The sequence below is a fragment of the Bubalus kerabau genome, chromosome 3 (assembly GCF_029407905.1).
Source record: "Bubalus kerabau isolate K-KA32 ecotype Philippines breed swamp buffalo chromosome 3, PCC_UOA_SB_1v2, whole genome shotgun sequence".
NCBI classification, from domain to species: Eukaryota; Metazoa; Chordata; class Mammalia; order Artiodactyla; family Bovidae; genus Bubalus; species Bubalus kerabau.
Window position 1 is genome coordinate 32,787,677 of NC_073626.1, and position 15,331 is coordinate 32,803,007.

The following is a 15,331-nucleotide window of genomic DNA, read 5'->3' on the forward strand; positions in this document are numbered from 1 at the left end:
CGCCCCACCGCCCCTCCTCCTCTCACACTTTCTCCCCCTTTATCTTTGCCAGAACATCCTCCTATCCCAGCGGCGGTGTAGCGGCGCTGGTCCGCGGCGCGCCCCTCGGGGCCTGGGATGAGGGGCGGGGGCCGTGCTCGCCCGGAGCCCCTCCCGCCCGCCGGGTTGACCCCGCCCCGCGGCGCCGGCTATTTTGGGCGCGGGCGGCGGCCGAGGATCGCCGCCCCGAGCGGATCCTGTGACACCTCCCAGCGCGCGGCACTTGTTGCTCCCGGGACCTGCCGCCCATCCCCGAGCCCACCTTTTCTGCCTCGTCCTCTGCCCTCTCCTGGCTTCTCTCTTTCCGTGCGATCGCCCGGAACACCGATCCCTCAGGCACCGCTGTCACCGGCTGGGGAAATAGATTAAAGAAACTAGATAAATAAACGCCCTCCGTAGGGCCCCCCCCCCCCCGCCCCCCGGGCGGCAGCAGCAGCAGCAGCAGGAGCGCTGGCCCGGGCGCCGCAGAGGTGGCGCCTCCCCGGCCCGGGACGCTGGCCCCGGGCGCCGACGGCATGACGGACGCGGCGACGGCTAACGGGGACGACCGGGACCCCGAGATCGAGCTCTTCGTGAAGGTAGGTCGGCGTCCCAGCGCCGCCGCACCTGCTGCGCCTCCAGCCGGGGTCGCGGCTCACGTGCCCCGGCGCCGAGCGCTCTGGGACGCCGGACCATCCCCAGGGAGCGCAGCCTCGCCCTGGCGGTCCCTGGGGTGGCCTTTCTGCAAACCCAAGCCTCGCTTCGGGGCTCCCGGGCGGGATGGAGTCAGGTGCATTCTGGCAGGTGACTGTCTTCTCCGAGAGTTTGTCAAACCTGCCGCAGGACCGGCGGTCACCCTGCCTAGGCGCGATTTTGGTTTGTCCTGAAGGGCATCTTCGGGTGCAGGGTGAGGGCAGGAACCTGGCTGGACCCATGAAGCCTTCTTCTAAAAAGGCGGAGGGAAGGAAGTGGGAGAAAAGAAAGCATTACTAATAATATGATCTTTGGCAAAGTAGAAATAACATTTCTAAAAACCTCCGTTCTCTCTTTTGCTCTATTAAAAGAAAAGCAAAAGGGAACAAAGATGTGTTCTTGTTCTGTGATCTGCAAGGCGGAAAGCAAACACTCCACTCGCCCACATTATTATTAGTGTCATAATCGTGTTTCCGCGGGGTTGTATCAGGAAATGCAAAGGGTGACCTGAGGCAGACTTGGAGGAGGGGACACGGGGCGGGGGGAATTCGTTAAGTCCCCTCGCTCCCCGTGCCGAAACAGTCTAAAGTCAAAAGCTGCTACACTTCCTTGGCAACCTGGAGGAGGAAGGATGAAGGCTGATGCACCGTTTCCCGGTCCTCCAGTGTAATAAGAAAGAAACATTTGATAGGTCCTCCAGAAGCAGAGAAACCTGAGCGCAGGAGAGTTGTCTCCAGGGCGGTGCGGAGTCGCCAGGACTTGGGGGAGGGGCAGCCGCCGGCAGGCTGCCTGAGCGCTGAGAACTTTCACAAAAGGGGGAAAAAAAAAAACAAAAAAACCCCCGCCAAACATCTTAGAATGCAGTTTCCCTAGAAATATACAGGTAACTGAGAAGGGAAGAGAACTTGGTGCCTGTTCTGGCTGAATTTAAAAGACTTGTATATTTCCCTTTATACGTGGGGAAATGTATGGAAATATACATGCCTTTTAAATTTGTTTTGGTCAGAGGATCCTTATCTACAAACTAAATACACAAATAGATTTTCGCAGGAAGTGTAAGATCTATCTGACACTGATAGCAGCCTTTTGGTCTTCGGTAATTTTTATTTATTTTATTAAAAAATAATAAACGAGCTGTGACTTATCTTACACTTGAAAAGTACTCTCAGTTGGCCCAGCCTCCCACAAAGTTTTGTTAAAAATTCGGCTGGGCTTTACATTTAGGGGGTTATTTTGCAAAATTATGCATAGAGATTACATTTGGTTTTTAGTGAGACAACTTTCCTGGACCTATTTCTCTTCCCCCAAATGTGGCTTCCGTCACCGTCACCCTCATTTAGTTTCTGGGACCCCTCTGGGAAGGATTTTCAGGCTCTCTGGCAGACCCAGGTAATAAAAGAGGTCATGTCCTCCCAGGCTGAGCAGTGTTGGACTCAGAACTGGCCAGGGCTGCCCTGACCCCCGGCATCCAGGCCTGCAGTCTAGGGAGCGAATACGGAGAGCTTTCACAGAGCAAGGAGTCTTGCTGTTCTTCTTGAAGAAAGCTATTCTAGGACTTTCTCAGATTCCCTGGGAGCAGGTAGTTTCACAGTGTCAAGTTCCTGAAAGCTATTTGAAACACAAATTGACTCTTTTAGAACCAAAAGAGCCCTTTGCCCTGCTCCTAAGTGAGAAGCCCATTCTACCCGCACCTTCTGAGTTTCAGGTTGGCAACTTGGAGGTTTTCTCCATTTGTATAAAAAGCTCACTTAGCAGCCCCCAGTGCCCACAAGAATTCTAAAGTACCTGTGTTGTCATTTTTTTTTCTTCCTAAAGGAAAGCAATCCATGAGAGCCAGGCAGGCCTTCTTGGTCAGCACAGAAACCAAGTTGATGGGGAACAAAAAATCAGATAGGAAAGCTCTTTTGATCCCCCCACCCCCTTTTTGAGCTTCTGGTTAGTAGTGACCATTTACAAGGGCAAGTAAAGGCTAAAAATAATTGTGAAATAAAGACACTGCCCAGGCAGCCAGCCATGTCCTGATTTATAGAATCAGGTATTTCCATGGTTTATCATGTCTCATAGCTGTAGGATTCCCATCAGAAGAAAGGCCTTGTGGAAGGTCTCAGGTATCCGAGGTGATTTCTGCAGGCCCAGAGAGGTTGGTTTCTAGGAAACCTTCCAGGGAGGCTCTCCTCATCCAGTAAGTATTGTGATGTGGTCATCTTCAACACTCGCTCGAAGAGACCCACCCACCTCCAAACCTGGCCTGTCTCCTGGGAAAAGTGAAAGCGAAAGTTAGTAACTCACCTGTGTCTGACTCTTTATGACCCCATGGACTCTAGCCTGCCAGTCTCCTCTGTCCATGTAATTCTCCAGGCAAGAATTCTGGAGTGGGTTGTCATTTCTTTCTCCAGGGGATCTTCCCAACCCAGGGATCAAACCCAGGTCACCCACATTGCGGGCAGACTCTTTACCGACTGAGCCACCAGGAAAGCCTTCTGTGTGTCACTTAAAACCTTCATTATTGTGAGAGTTTCAAGGACATACAATAGATTTTATGCCACACGGATTGGTGATCATTATCTGTTACCACTGCTGCTGCTTATTAATAATACTAAACGGTGGCATTTTAGGACTTAGGAAGCACATTCAAATACCTTATCTCATTGGATCCCCGGCTTCGTTGATCCATGAGCCTTGGTTCACAGGTAAAAAGTGATGAAAACAAATGACATGTGGCTCCCAGGGACCTCTTGAGACATGATGCTAGAGAGCACTTTGCCAACTGCAGTTTGCTCTCCCTGTAACAACCTCGGGAACTAAGGATGATGGTTCACCCCATTTTATGGTTGAAAAACTCAGGTGCTCAAAGAGCGTCCGTGAAATGTTCAGAAGTAGAGAGCAGTAAATAACATTCAGATCCAGCCCTCAACTAGCAGTTTAGACTCTAAATTCTTTACTCTTGCTCAAATACCCATATGTCAGGCCTTGTACCTTCTTTTGCCAAGTCAGCCTTTCAAGTGTTTCTAAGATGACAGTTACTGGCAACTTACGAATTCATTCCAATGTGTTAGTCACTCAGTCATGTCCAACTCTTTGTGACTGTAGCCCACCAGGGATTTTGTAGATCTCCATCCATGGGATTTTCCAGGCAAGAATACTGGAGTGGGTTGCCGTTTCCCTTTCCAGTCCATTCTAATATGGTCATGGAACGCTATCAAGGCTCCCACCCATCCCTGCTCTGTACTCCAAGTCTTTCCCTTCCAGGGAACATTCTAACGGAGATTTTTTTTTTTTAAGATTTATTTATTTAATTAAAAAGTATTTTTTTTTCTGGCTTTGGTGTGTCTTTGTTGCTGCACGAGGGCTTTCTCTAGCTTCGGGAGTGGAGGCCACTCTTCCTTGCCACGCGAGGGCTTCTCATTGCAGTGGTTTCTCTAGTTGCAGAGCACAGGCTCCAGTAGTTGCAGCACGTGGGCTCAGAAGTTGTGGTTCCCAGGCTCTAGAGCACAGGCTCAGTAGTTGTGGTGCGTGGATCTAGCTGCTCTGAGGCATGTGAGCATATGGGATCCTCCTGGACCAGGGATTGAACTGGTGTCCCCTGTACTGCAAGGCGGATTCCCGGTCACTGGACCGACCACCAGGGAAGCCATCTCATGGGGATGTTTAAGAGATCATTGACAGAACGTTTTTAATTTCTTCATCTATAATAAGAAAGGTTTGAGTCTGTCAGCTCTCATTCTCATTTCCCAACAAATGTGAATGGGGCAGAGGGGACAGAGAAATGGGTTCAAATCTTGTCTCTGCCTCTTATTGGCCAAGTGACTCTGAACAAGTTCCATAACTTCTGTGAATCTCAGCATCCCCCCTCTTAAAACAAGCGGGTGATTATAAATAAAGTGCCCTTATCTTTTATTGTCCAAACTCCTGAGAGAGAAAGGAGGTACTTCCAGTAGTGAGGCTGGGACAGCAGGTGGCACCTGGGGTTGATGAGAACGTGTGGTCACCCTGGTTATGAAAATACTGTCACCACAGACTGGCTGCGAGGATGCCACGGGAACAAATAGAGGAAAACATTGTGTAAGTTGAAAATTGCTGAGAACACATTGACTTCGATAAGGATATGAGTCCCGTGGCAGATAGAACCTTTCTTGATCTGCAGGTCCCTGATTTGCCTTAGGGAACAATGGCCTGGCTGCTTCCTCACTTGCAGGGCTATTTTGAGAATAAATGAGATCATACACAGCTGGGACTTTGATCACAAAGGGAGGACAACAGGTTAGAGTTGATAGAGGCAGTGAGCGTGGTTTATTGAAAGAAAAAAGAACAAGGAAATAAAAGCAAAACAGAAAGTGATTTGGGAAGACAAACACAGGATGTGCTGTGTAGTTAGATCAAGGCATTCATTCCTCCTTCCGTAATCGACACCTCCACCTTCAGTCCCCGCCCTAGACCCCAGAGGTAGAAAGTCACCAAAGCCACCCACCTTGAAACAAATATCTCTTGAGTTTCAACAGAAACCAGTGGTTCTCAAATTTGGCTACAGAATCAAATAATTTGGGGGAGATTTTTAAAACTTCTGATGTCAGGATGCTCCCTGGTCGGTTACATCACAATTTCTGTAGGTGGAACCCAGAAGCGATGCTTTTACCCCCACCCCTAGGCAACTCTGGAGTGGAGCTCTCGTGCAGAGCCACTGAGTCCTGATCAGAGGCAGGTCTCTTGGCAGGCAGCTTTGCCACTACTGAGCTCGGTGGCTTTGCTAGTGTGGATGAATGTCTAGAATGTCTAACAGCCTCAGGTCATCCTGATCATTCTCATCAGGAGTGCTGTTGATAGAAAGCTCACAGCCAACAGTGCTGCAGTGAACAGATGCTGACGGACCATAAAGCCCTTATCTGCAGGACTCCAGAACAGTCTGTGTGTGGGGTCGGTCTAGTAAATAATGATCAATTCAGCCCCCGGGGGAAACAGAACGGAGGCCTGCTGATTGTCTGATGGAAATGACGAGTCATTTCATTTATGGAGTGATCCAGAAGGCTCTGACACTGGTGCAGAGCACAAGTCAAGCCATGGCGACCCGTGGCGTGGTCATCTGACTTCCAGAACAGACGGGATCAAATTTTGTTGTGTTACCTCTCAGACCCGAGGTGCCCACTGGCTGCCTGGTCACCCGGCCAGTCATGGGTTTATCAGGTTTTGAAGTTGCTTTTATCACATTATGCCACTGTTTTCTCCTGGTTTTGCTCTTTGGTCAGTAATGCATCACGCAAATCCATCTGCCCTGCTGTGTCAGCAGCGCATCCTTACCTGGTAACACATCCCTGGGAGTGCCGATGTCAAAGGTTGACTCATACAAGTCTCAGGTACCCTGGCAGGTGATGACAGTGAGGACTGGGGGTCTGAAGATGTTAAAGCCCACGGCCAGTGGCGTCAGTCCCTGCCTCCCTGCTTACCTGAGCTGTCTCTCTGGAGTGTTTGGTAGCTTTCTCCACCCAGGGAAAAGAGCCCATGGGTTCAGAGAAGTCAGAAGCTTTTAATTCTTGGTTTCTTTTGAAATTCAGATGCTGAGCCCATGGTAGTGGTGATGGAAGATGCAGTAGAAGAATGCAGTTTCCGGTGCCCCTGAAGGTCACCTGCTGTGTGAGCTAGGACAGGCTGCCTGACGTCTCTGGGCCACAGTTGTCTTGCCTGTGCAATGCTGATAATGGCAATATCTGTTTCCTGGGGTTGCTGTGAGCATTGAATGAGATGTGTAGAATCTGGGTAAAGCCTCCTCGGCAGGCCTAGGATAGCCCAAAAAGTGAGAAGCCAAGCCCTCGCACGTTCCTTCCTTAACGTGTCCCAGAAGTCGCTGGTGCAGAGACACAGAGTGATGGGAGCCGGAGCACAGTGGTCTCTGGATCTGATCGCCTCTGATGGGGCTGCTGCTCCAAGAGCTGGAGGCCCACACCAACCACTGTCTGGAGGAATGTAACCCCAGGAGAGTGTAGATCACTGACCAATGGTCAGATTCTTCCAGCTCAAGGGGTGTTGATTCCTCTGGTAGCTGCTCCCACTCTGGTAGCTGCTCTAGGGGCTGGACTAGGATGCATCAAATCACTGGGAGTGCTGCCCTGGCCCCTCCCTTTTCAGCTCCATGGGGGTGTTACTTCCGGAGTTTCACCCCCTTCTTGTCACTGGGTTCCAGGTGGAGCCTCCCAGGCTCATCTGCAGGTGCTACAATTTTGACCCTTCAGTAGGAAAGAAGCTTCTGGAGTTTCAGGTCCTTTAGTTCCAAGAGGACCTCTGAAACCTCTATGCGGTGTTCCCATTTGCCGCTCTGCCTAGCCATGGCTGCTGTCCTAGAAAACACATACACACGTATACATATTACCTATCTAGACTATTGGGAAAACATAATAGACTCTCAATATCTGGTACCTTTAAAAACTATTACCCAGGAGCCATCCCCAGGTGTCTTTTTTATGAAGATGCAAAGTGGTTAATCATGGGTTTCCTGAAGGTGAGTCTCCACCCAGGGCATCTTAGATCTGACCCTGCTGGCATTCTGAGGGGTCAGCTCCAACTACCGGGGAAGTGTCTGCCAGCTCCCTGAGTGACAACCTACTTTGGAAATTCATGTATTTATTCAAGGAATGTCTTAGATCTGAGATGTGAAATACTTAAGGGTAAATAAGATAGATAATCTGCTGTCAGAACTAAAATGAACTCTTTCTGGTAAAAAGCAATGGAGTTATTAACTTCTGGAAAGAGGTCCCCTCTGGCTCTGTTAGCACAGAGAGGTTCTTTGAGTTATATTTCTTGCACTGCTCGTGGTGAACAATGGCTAGGCCACTGGCACTCAGCCTTTGGGGCACAAAACAAGTCACTGCAAAGCTTCTTCATACAGGTTTGCCCATACCTGTCCCTAGGGATTCAGATTCAAGAGGTTGGGGTGAATCCCAGACATCTCCCGCCGGCGATCCTCGGATTCATCAAAGATTGAGAACAGCTGGCCCAGCTTGTGGGTAAATAGGGTTGAACCTACCTGGGGGAGGATCCAAAGGGCAAGAGAAAGTTGACTCCCCACTGCAAGTATGCATTTCTTGGGATGGAGGCAGTTGAGGCAAATATGCTTATTCATATGAGTCATCCAGGATTGACCCTAAATAAACCAGAAAAGGAGGAAAGGAATGCTTTTGACCTCTCTTTTAAACTTGCTTCTCTTCCTCTGTAATTTTTTTTTTTATGATATAGGAGTGACAAGTCATTTAAAAAGCTGGGTGTGAAGGAAATATTAGTAAGATAAAGAATGTGGGGAGTTAAGAGATTGAAAACAATCCATCAATCAATTAACCAATTAACAAACATGTTTGTGGAGCCACCTGTCACCTGCCAGGCTCTGTGACAGCTGAAAGCTGGGAGAGGAGATCAGAGATGATGGCGTCTTAGCAGCCCGTGAACTAGAAGCTGAGGAGTAAAAATGTCAACATCATGCCACATGCTTGGTAGGCAATGAAATGAGGGATGCATGTGGCTCAAATGAGGTCTCCAGGTCTAGTCTTGGGGAGGTAGGACCTGAGTTGAACTTTCTAAAAAATATACATACATATATACATTTATTTACTTATGTGACTGCTTGGGGTCTCGGAGAAGGCAATGACACCCCACTCCAGTACTCTTGCCTGGAAAATGCCATGGACGGAGGAGCCTAATAGGCTGCAGTCCTTGGGGTCGCTAGGAGTCGGACACGACTGAGTGACTTCACTTTCACTTTCAGGCACTGGAGAAGGAAATGGCAACCCACTCCAGTGTTCTTGCCTGGAGAATCCCAGGGACCGGGGAGCCTGGTGGGCTGCCATCTCTGGGGTTGCACAGAGTCAGACATTACTGAGGCGACTTAGCAGCAGCAGCAGCAGTGTGGGGTCTTAGTTATGGCATGCAGGATCTTCATTGCTGCACACAGACTCTCTAGTTGTGGCTTGAGGGCTTAGTTGTTCCACAGCATGTGGGATCTTATTTCCCCGACCAGGGATCAACCCCCTATCCCCTGCATTGCAAGGCGGATTCTTAGCCCCTGAGCCACCAGGGAAGTCCCTGAGTTGTGCTCTGAAGAGTGATGAGGAGTCACTGAGTGCCTGGGAGTGGGGTATTCAAGGTTGGCCAAAAAGAGTGGCATATGGAAGGACACAATTGGAAATAAGAGAAAGAAACACAATGGTGAGAAAGGGCTTTGAATGGCAGCTAAGTGATTTTTGACCCCTTGTGAGTAATGTGGAGTAACCAGAGGGTTCTACCCAGAATAGAAGCTTGATTTGGTCCCTGCTTTGTTAGAATGGTTCCTATACTGCTTTGCACAATGTGGTGGGAAGACTAATGAGTTCAAAGTTAGAATATCTGGATTCTAGGTCCGGCTGCACTATGCTGGTTGTGTGACTTTCTTTAAGGCCAAACTTCCTTTTCTGTAAGATGGGCTCAACGATCACAAAATCACAGAATTTTTGATTGGGAAAAACCTCTGTGGAGTCATCTGGTCTGACGCCCTCTTATCAGATAAATTCAGAGTCTAGTATTTTGGGTTATGTGTGCTTTATGGGCTTAAGAAAAAGACGTGAGAAGACACATGAGCTGCTGCTCTTTTTGCCTTTGCTCTTATGACTGTGCTCAAGGTGGTTATGAATAAGAAGAGCCTTGAGAGGCCGGGAGGAGGCTTCTCCAGTGTTGCTTGTGGGGAGGCCATCATGAACCCAAGCCAGGGCTAAAAGGAGGAGCATGCTGGGGAAGTGTGATGTGGCTACAGAATGAGTACAGGCCCTGGAAGAAGCCTGTGCAAACACAGGAGGGAGGCCCAAGCTTTAGATCCATGGTCAGTTCTCCTCTGGAGAGGCTGGTTTCCATGTCTGGAGTGATGGATGCTAGTGATGGGCTTGACCATTATTGTCTAAGTTGTTGTAAGTGGATTGAGTGCAGATGAATGAATTGAGCTTCACGGTTCCTTTGAACTCAGAAACCCGATGGATCTAGGGTAGAAATAGAGCCATGAGGAATGGAGCGGAGAGCAATCTTGGTAATGAGAGCAGTCTTCAGGTTTTAGAACTGTTCTGTTTGAGATGACAGCAGGCCAGAGTGGAGGGCACATGGCCATTGGAGTGCTGGAAAATGAGAGCTAAGAATGAGATAAAGGTCGGACTTGAACTTGTGCTTCCTTCCTACTGTTGAAAGAATGGGTTCCCTGAAGGTGGGAGCTTGGGGAAGTGGGTAAAGGCTGTACTTTAGCAAATGCCCATGTGAGAGGGAAAAATGAGGCACAGGAGGATTTAGCAAAGATGATGACAAAGCAGAGAGGAAATGAACGTGACATCTCAGAGAGAGGAAACCACATCAGTGATGGCTGTAGAGGCAAGAAGGGGTTAGGAGGTGTCTAGAAGAATTCAGTGTTCTGCTGGGCTGTGGCAAAGCCTGTGAAGAGATGCGGGGAGGGTAGACAGTTTGAGTCGGATCATGGGGCAAACTGAGTGATTTGGGTTTTTATTTAAAATGCAGAAGACTGCATGTGTTAACCTCCTGTTTGTGGGACAACTGTATTTTAAAAGAGGAAATACTTAATTTTCTGTAGGTGGCATGGCTGGCCCCAGAGAGGTATTCTGATATGGGAGTTCATCTCCCTGTGCTTGGGTGTGTAACAGTTTGGTACTGGTTACCCTATACCCCATACCAACCTCCATGGAGCTCAAGGTGATGTGTTCCACTTCTATTTATCATTATTCTGCAGTAAGCAGGTAAGAATCAAGTATAAGACTAGGGATAACCCAGAAAATGTAGGAGGGAGTGTGTGTAGTGAATGGACTCCAACTGGGAACCCATTAGCTAGAACACAGAGGAAGTGAAAACCATGTCCCAGTTACTATTGCTTAAAAACTCAGTTTGGGAGGTTGGCATGGCAACTGATAAAGACTTCTTGACTCAGCCAAAGCTCCCCTCCCCTCCCTGCCCACCTCTGCTTCCGAAAGCTGACAGGGAGCAGAGGGCCAGGAAACACCGCAGGTGGGTGGTTGGGGGGAGGGACAACCTCACCTGCCTTTTATTCATTTTCACTTTTGAGTTCTTGTCATTTTATAGTCATATCATAAAATCTAGCATCCACTGTGTCTTTGTTTTTTTGCCTTGGAAACCAAAGGAGCCATATGTCTCTGATCCTTTATCACAAATGCCTCAGATTTTTCCTGTGGAGATAAAGGGTTCTGGGCAGGGCTGGACCACAGGACTTTGGGGAGAGAGAGATGCCACGTGGGGAAGGTCATGTGACCTCTTCTCCCAGGAGTACTGTAGGAGTACAGCAGAGATACGAGCTGTCTGTTGGGATTTCTGTAAGGATCAAATAAAATCAGAACATGAGCTCCTTTCATAAATTAGAGCTTTCATAGTTTAAGACATTGTGTTATTGGTCAGTATGCACCCATCACCTTGTTCACAGAATAGCTCAGTGCAGAGTTTGGTGAATGACCTCCCCTCCTCTGGCTCCTTCTTGTCTGTGATCCTGCCCTCCCCTAAGGCTGCCAACTCCTCTGCTGGACTCTGCACTGGATCAACATAGAGGAAACGATGGAGCATCACAGGGAAGAATGGAGGATCACACACAGCGTTTGCATGGTCCCTGCCTAGAAGTGGCGGAATCACTTCCACCCACTTTCCATGGGCTGGAGCGTGAGTGTTATCCACTGTGTTTTCAGGAAAAGGTGAAGTAGGTTTGACAAACAACAAGCCCATCTCTACCATAGAAATTATTTATTTCCTTGTTTCCTACTGCTGCATCATCTCATCAGCCCCTAAGGTGGCACCCTATCAGCAGCCTCGCTCTCCTCCTGCCCACCACGGTTGATTGTTGTTGTTGCTTTTTAGTCTCAAAGTCATGTCTGACTCTTTTGCAACCCCATGGACTGAAGCCTGCCAGGCTCCTCTGTCCATGGGATTTCCCAGGCAAGAATACTGTCGTAGGTTGCCATTTCCTTCTCCAGGGGATCTTCCTGACCCAGGGATTGAACCTGTGCCCTCTGCATTGGCAGGTGGATTCTTTACCACTGAGCCACATGGTAAGCCCACCATGTTTGAAAGGCTGAGCTTACTCTTCCTGGAATACTCTGTCATATCCACTCCTCTTCCGGCTATATCAAGTTCACCTGCTTCTACCTGACATTGATGATATTCCAACCAAGCCTTCATTCCCTCTCCTGGCTTTATTTCCTAGACTCTCCTAAAATGGTTCCTTTTGTGTTCATGCAGTTTCAGAAGCATTTTTGAGTCTCTCATCTGATATCTCAGAGATGCAGATGATGCCACTCTAATGGCAGAAAGGTGAAGAGGAACTAAAGAGCCTCTTGATGAGGGTGAAAAAGGAGAGTGGAAAAGCTGGCTTAAATCTCAACATTCAAAAAACTAAGATCATGGCATCCAGTCCCATCACTTCATAGCAGATAGATAGGGAAAAAGTGGAAATAGTGGCAGATTTTCTTTTCGTAGGCTCCAAAATCACTGCAGATGGTGACTGCAGCTTTGAAACTAAAAGACACGTGCTCCTTGGAAGAAAAGCTATGACAAACCTAGAGACTGTGTTAAGAAGCAGAGACATCACTTTGCTGACAAAGGTCCATATAGTCAAAGCTATGGTTTTTCCAGTAGTCATGTGCAGATGTGAGAGTTGGACCATAAGGAAGGCTGAGTGCTGAAGAACTGATGCTTTTAAACTGTGGTGCTGGAGAAGACTCTTTAGAGTCCCTTGAACAGTAAGGAGATCAAACCAGTCGATCCTAAAAGAAATCAACCCTGAATATTCATTGGAAGGGCTGATGCTGAAACTGAAGCTCCAATACTTTGGCCATCTGATGCGAAGAGCCAACTCATTGGAAAAGACCCTGATGCTGGGAAAGATTGAGGGCAGGAGGAGAAGGGGGTGACAAAGGATGAGATAGTTGGATAGTGTCACTGACTCAATGGACATGAGTTTGAATAAACTCTGGGAGATAGTGATGGACAGAGAAGCCTGGCATGCTGTAGTCCATGGGGTCACAAAGAGTCAGACATGACTGAGAGCCTGAACAAGAATAGTGTATGATTTTTCCCTCATGCAGTCCCTTGGAGAAAGGAAGAGATTTAATCCCCATGAGAGACAAGGTGACTTTCTGGGCCTGTACTCCACATTCTTCTGCAGGGGCTGAGGGAGAAACCTGGAGGTCCTGACCCCAGACTAGAGTGATCTCGACCAGAAGAGGGTGTCCCAGCCTTGCATGATTACATAGTTCACTTGGGACACTTCCAAATTCCAGCACACACTTAGGAATCAGGGTCTTCAGAGGTGGAGGTCCTGGACACCTGTAGCTGGCTAGCGCCCCAGGATTCCAATGCATAGTCCATTATGGGAGCACTGCCCATGACCTAACAAGGGTCCCTATGGACACCCTGGATCCAGAGAAGGGAGTCTAACAGTGGGAATGCGAAGGATTGGGATAGGCAATGGAGAGAAATTTGAGGGGCAAGTGAGTCTACCAGCTGTTCCTAGGTCTCCTCAATGTACATTATATTCCAGTCATCTTAAATATTGACCCTTGACTTTAGAACCTGCTCCATGGCCTATGGAATTAAGCAGTCATGGGTTTGTGGTTTTGTTTTGTTTTGTTTTTGTTTTGTTTTGGTACAGCTGTTCATCTCCATGCCCAGAATATAATGCACTTGAAGTGGAAAATGTCAGGAATTCATGGGGGGCCAGATGTCAAGGGGGGAAAGTGGGAGAAACAGAGGGGAGCTGACGTGATTTATGGAGAAAAGTCAACCCTCATTCCCCAGTCCTCTTTGGTCACATGGTTGTCTCTGCATTTTCAAAAGTCAGAGAATATGCTTGGAAACTGAATAATGATAACCATGGCTGTGCACTGTTCTGATTGTGTGACAGTGTTGGTCACTCAGTTGTGTCTGACTCTTTGCGACCCCATGGACTGTAGCCCATCAGGCTCCTGTGTCCATGGCATTCTCCAGGCAAGAATATTTGAGTGGGCTACCATTTCCTTCTCCTAGGGATCTTCTTGACCCAAGCATCAAACCCGGGTCTCCCACAATACAGGTAGATTCTTTACTGTCTGAGCCACCAGGGAAGCCCATGCTGTTCTGAAGCCATTGCTTATTTAGCTCCTTGAATCCCATGGGGAAGGGGATGCTATTCTTGCTGTTATTACTCTCAAATTAGAGATGAGGAAAGTGAAGCTCAGAAAGACTGATCCCCTGTCCAAGGCCTCAGAGCTAGGACCCATCCTGAAGCAATGGGACTTGTGCTCCCTGCTGCCTCATCGCACCCAGACCCTCTCAGCTGTGTGAAGAGAATGTGCTTGTGCTCAGTCAAGAGATGCTTTTTTAACGGCAGCTGGAGTAGGATGCCCATGACTTTGCCTTCCCTTAACTCTCCATAGGTCACAATGAATAGTCCAAACCAAGTCAGATTTCGACATTAGAAACCAGGCAGTGATCACACAGGGAAGTCAGAGCTGCCTAGAGACCCACTGGTTCTCAAATCGTCTTCCTGTTTCTGCTGTCAATCAACTCCTACCTTTTGATGTCAATCAGTTCCCACCCTTCCATTGACCTCTTTGCTTTAAGGTCTGTCCCCAGAGGTCCTATTTAAAATGTGTTACCCTGCATGGGCTATATCTGGACACTGTAGCCCTTGCTGCCACAATGGTTCTCATTGCTTTATCAAATCAGGAGGCAGGAGGAAGAGGATCAGAAGGAGGGGCAGAGAGAGACGAGGAGAGCAGCATGTGCACTGAGCTTGTTACTCATCAGGCCAGGAGGAGAGGTAGTACCTGCTGTGTGATATGTGTGGGAGGCTACCCAAGCAGACTCTGCCCGCCTTGCCAATAGATGGCCATTGGCCAAAGTGCCTCAGAATTCTAGGGTAAGCTTTGAAACTCATCTCTGCAAGGAAGGACCCCTTGCTTGAGATAAAACTATGTTTATTCCAGTTACTCTGCCCTTACATTACTAAGAACTAGACTCATTTATTGGAGAAGGAAATGGCAATCCAGTCCAGTATTCTTGCCTGGAGAATCCCAGGGATACAGATGCCTAGCAGGCTACAGTCTATGGGGTCGCAAAGAATCAGACACAACTTAGCAACTAAACCAGACTCATTTATAGAGCTCCAGTAGAGTCCTATAATGAAAATAATTGCAGACAATTTACCAGGGCATTCCAAACATGAAAAATATTACATCAAAAGAAAGTTAACAGTGTTCCTCCTGGAATTCAGTGGGCTCCACTGAGTCCTCAGGAGATTCCAGCAGCTTCTGAGAAGCCTGACAGTGCTTTTGATAAGAGGAAACTGAGGCCCAGAGAGGGTAGGCTGTTACATTGCCACGTAGCAGTCTGAAGTGAGGAGGAAGAAATGAGCTACTCACTGCAGTTTACTCCATGGGGGCCCAACCTCACAGATGCTCAGCCCTTTCTGAGTCATTCTGAGACACGTGACATAGTCAAAAGCAGCAAGATGGTGGGAAGCTTTGATAATAAACTCAATTGTTTGAGCATCTCTTGTGCTCCAGACATTGTGCGCACCACTCTATTTATTTCAGTATCTCTAATGCAGCAAAGCCCTGGGGTAGGTACATTGTGA

At 48.3% G+C, this 15,331-nt stretch overlaps 1 protein-coding gene across 1 annotated transcript in view; it reads left to right on the plus strand.

Annotated features, from left to right (window-relative positions):
- Nucleotides 1-209: 209 nt before the first annotated feature.
- The window catches only part of LOC129645837 (chloride intracellular channel protein 5), a 114,504-nt gene continuing 99,382 nt past the window's right edge, over nucleotides 210-15,331 (plus strand). The window contains exon 1 of the mRNA XM_055571281.1: nucleotides 210-617. Within this exon, the coding sequence (XP_055427256.1) occupies nucleotides 555-617 (63 nt within the window). The 5' untranslated portion in view covers nucleotides 210-554. The remainder of the gene's footprint in view (nucleotides 618-15,331) is intronic.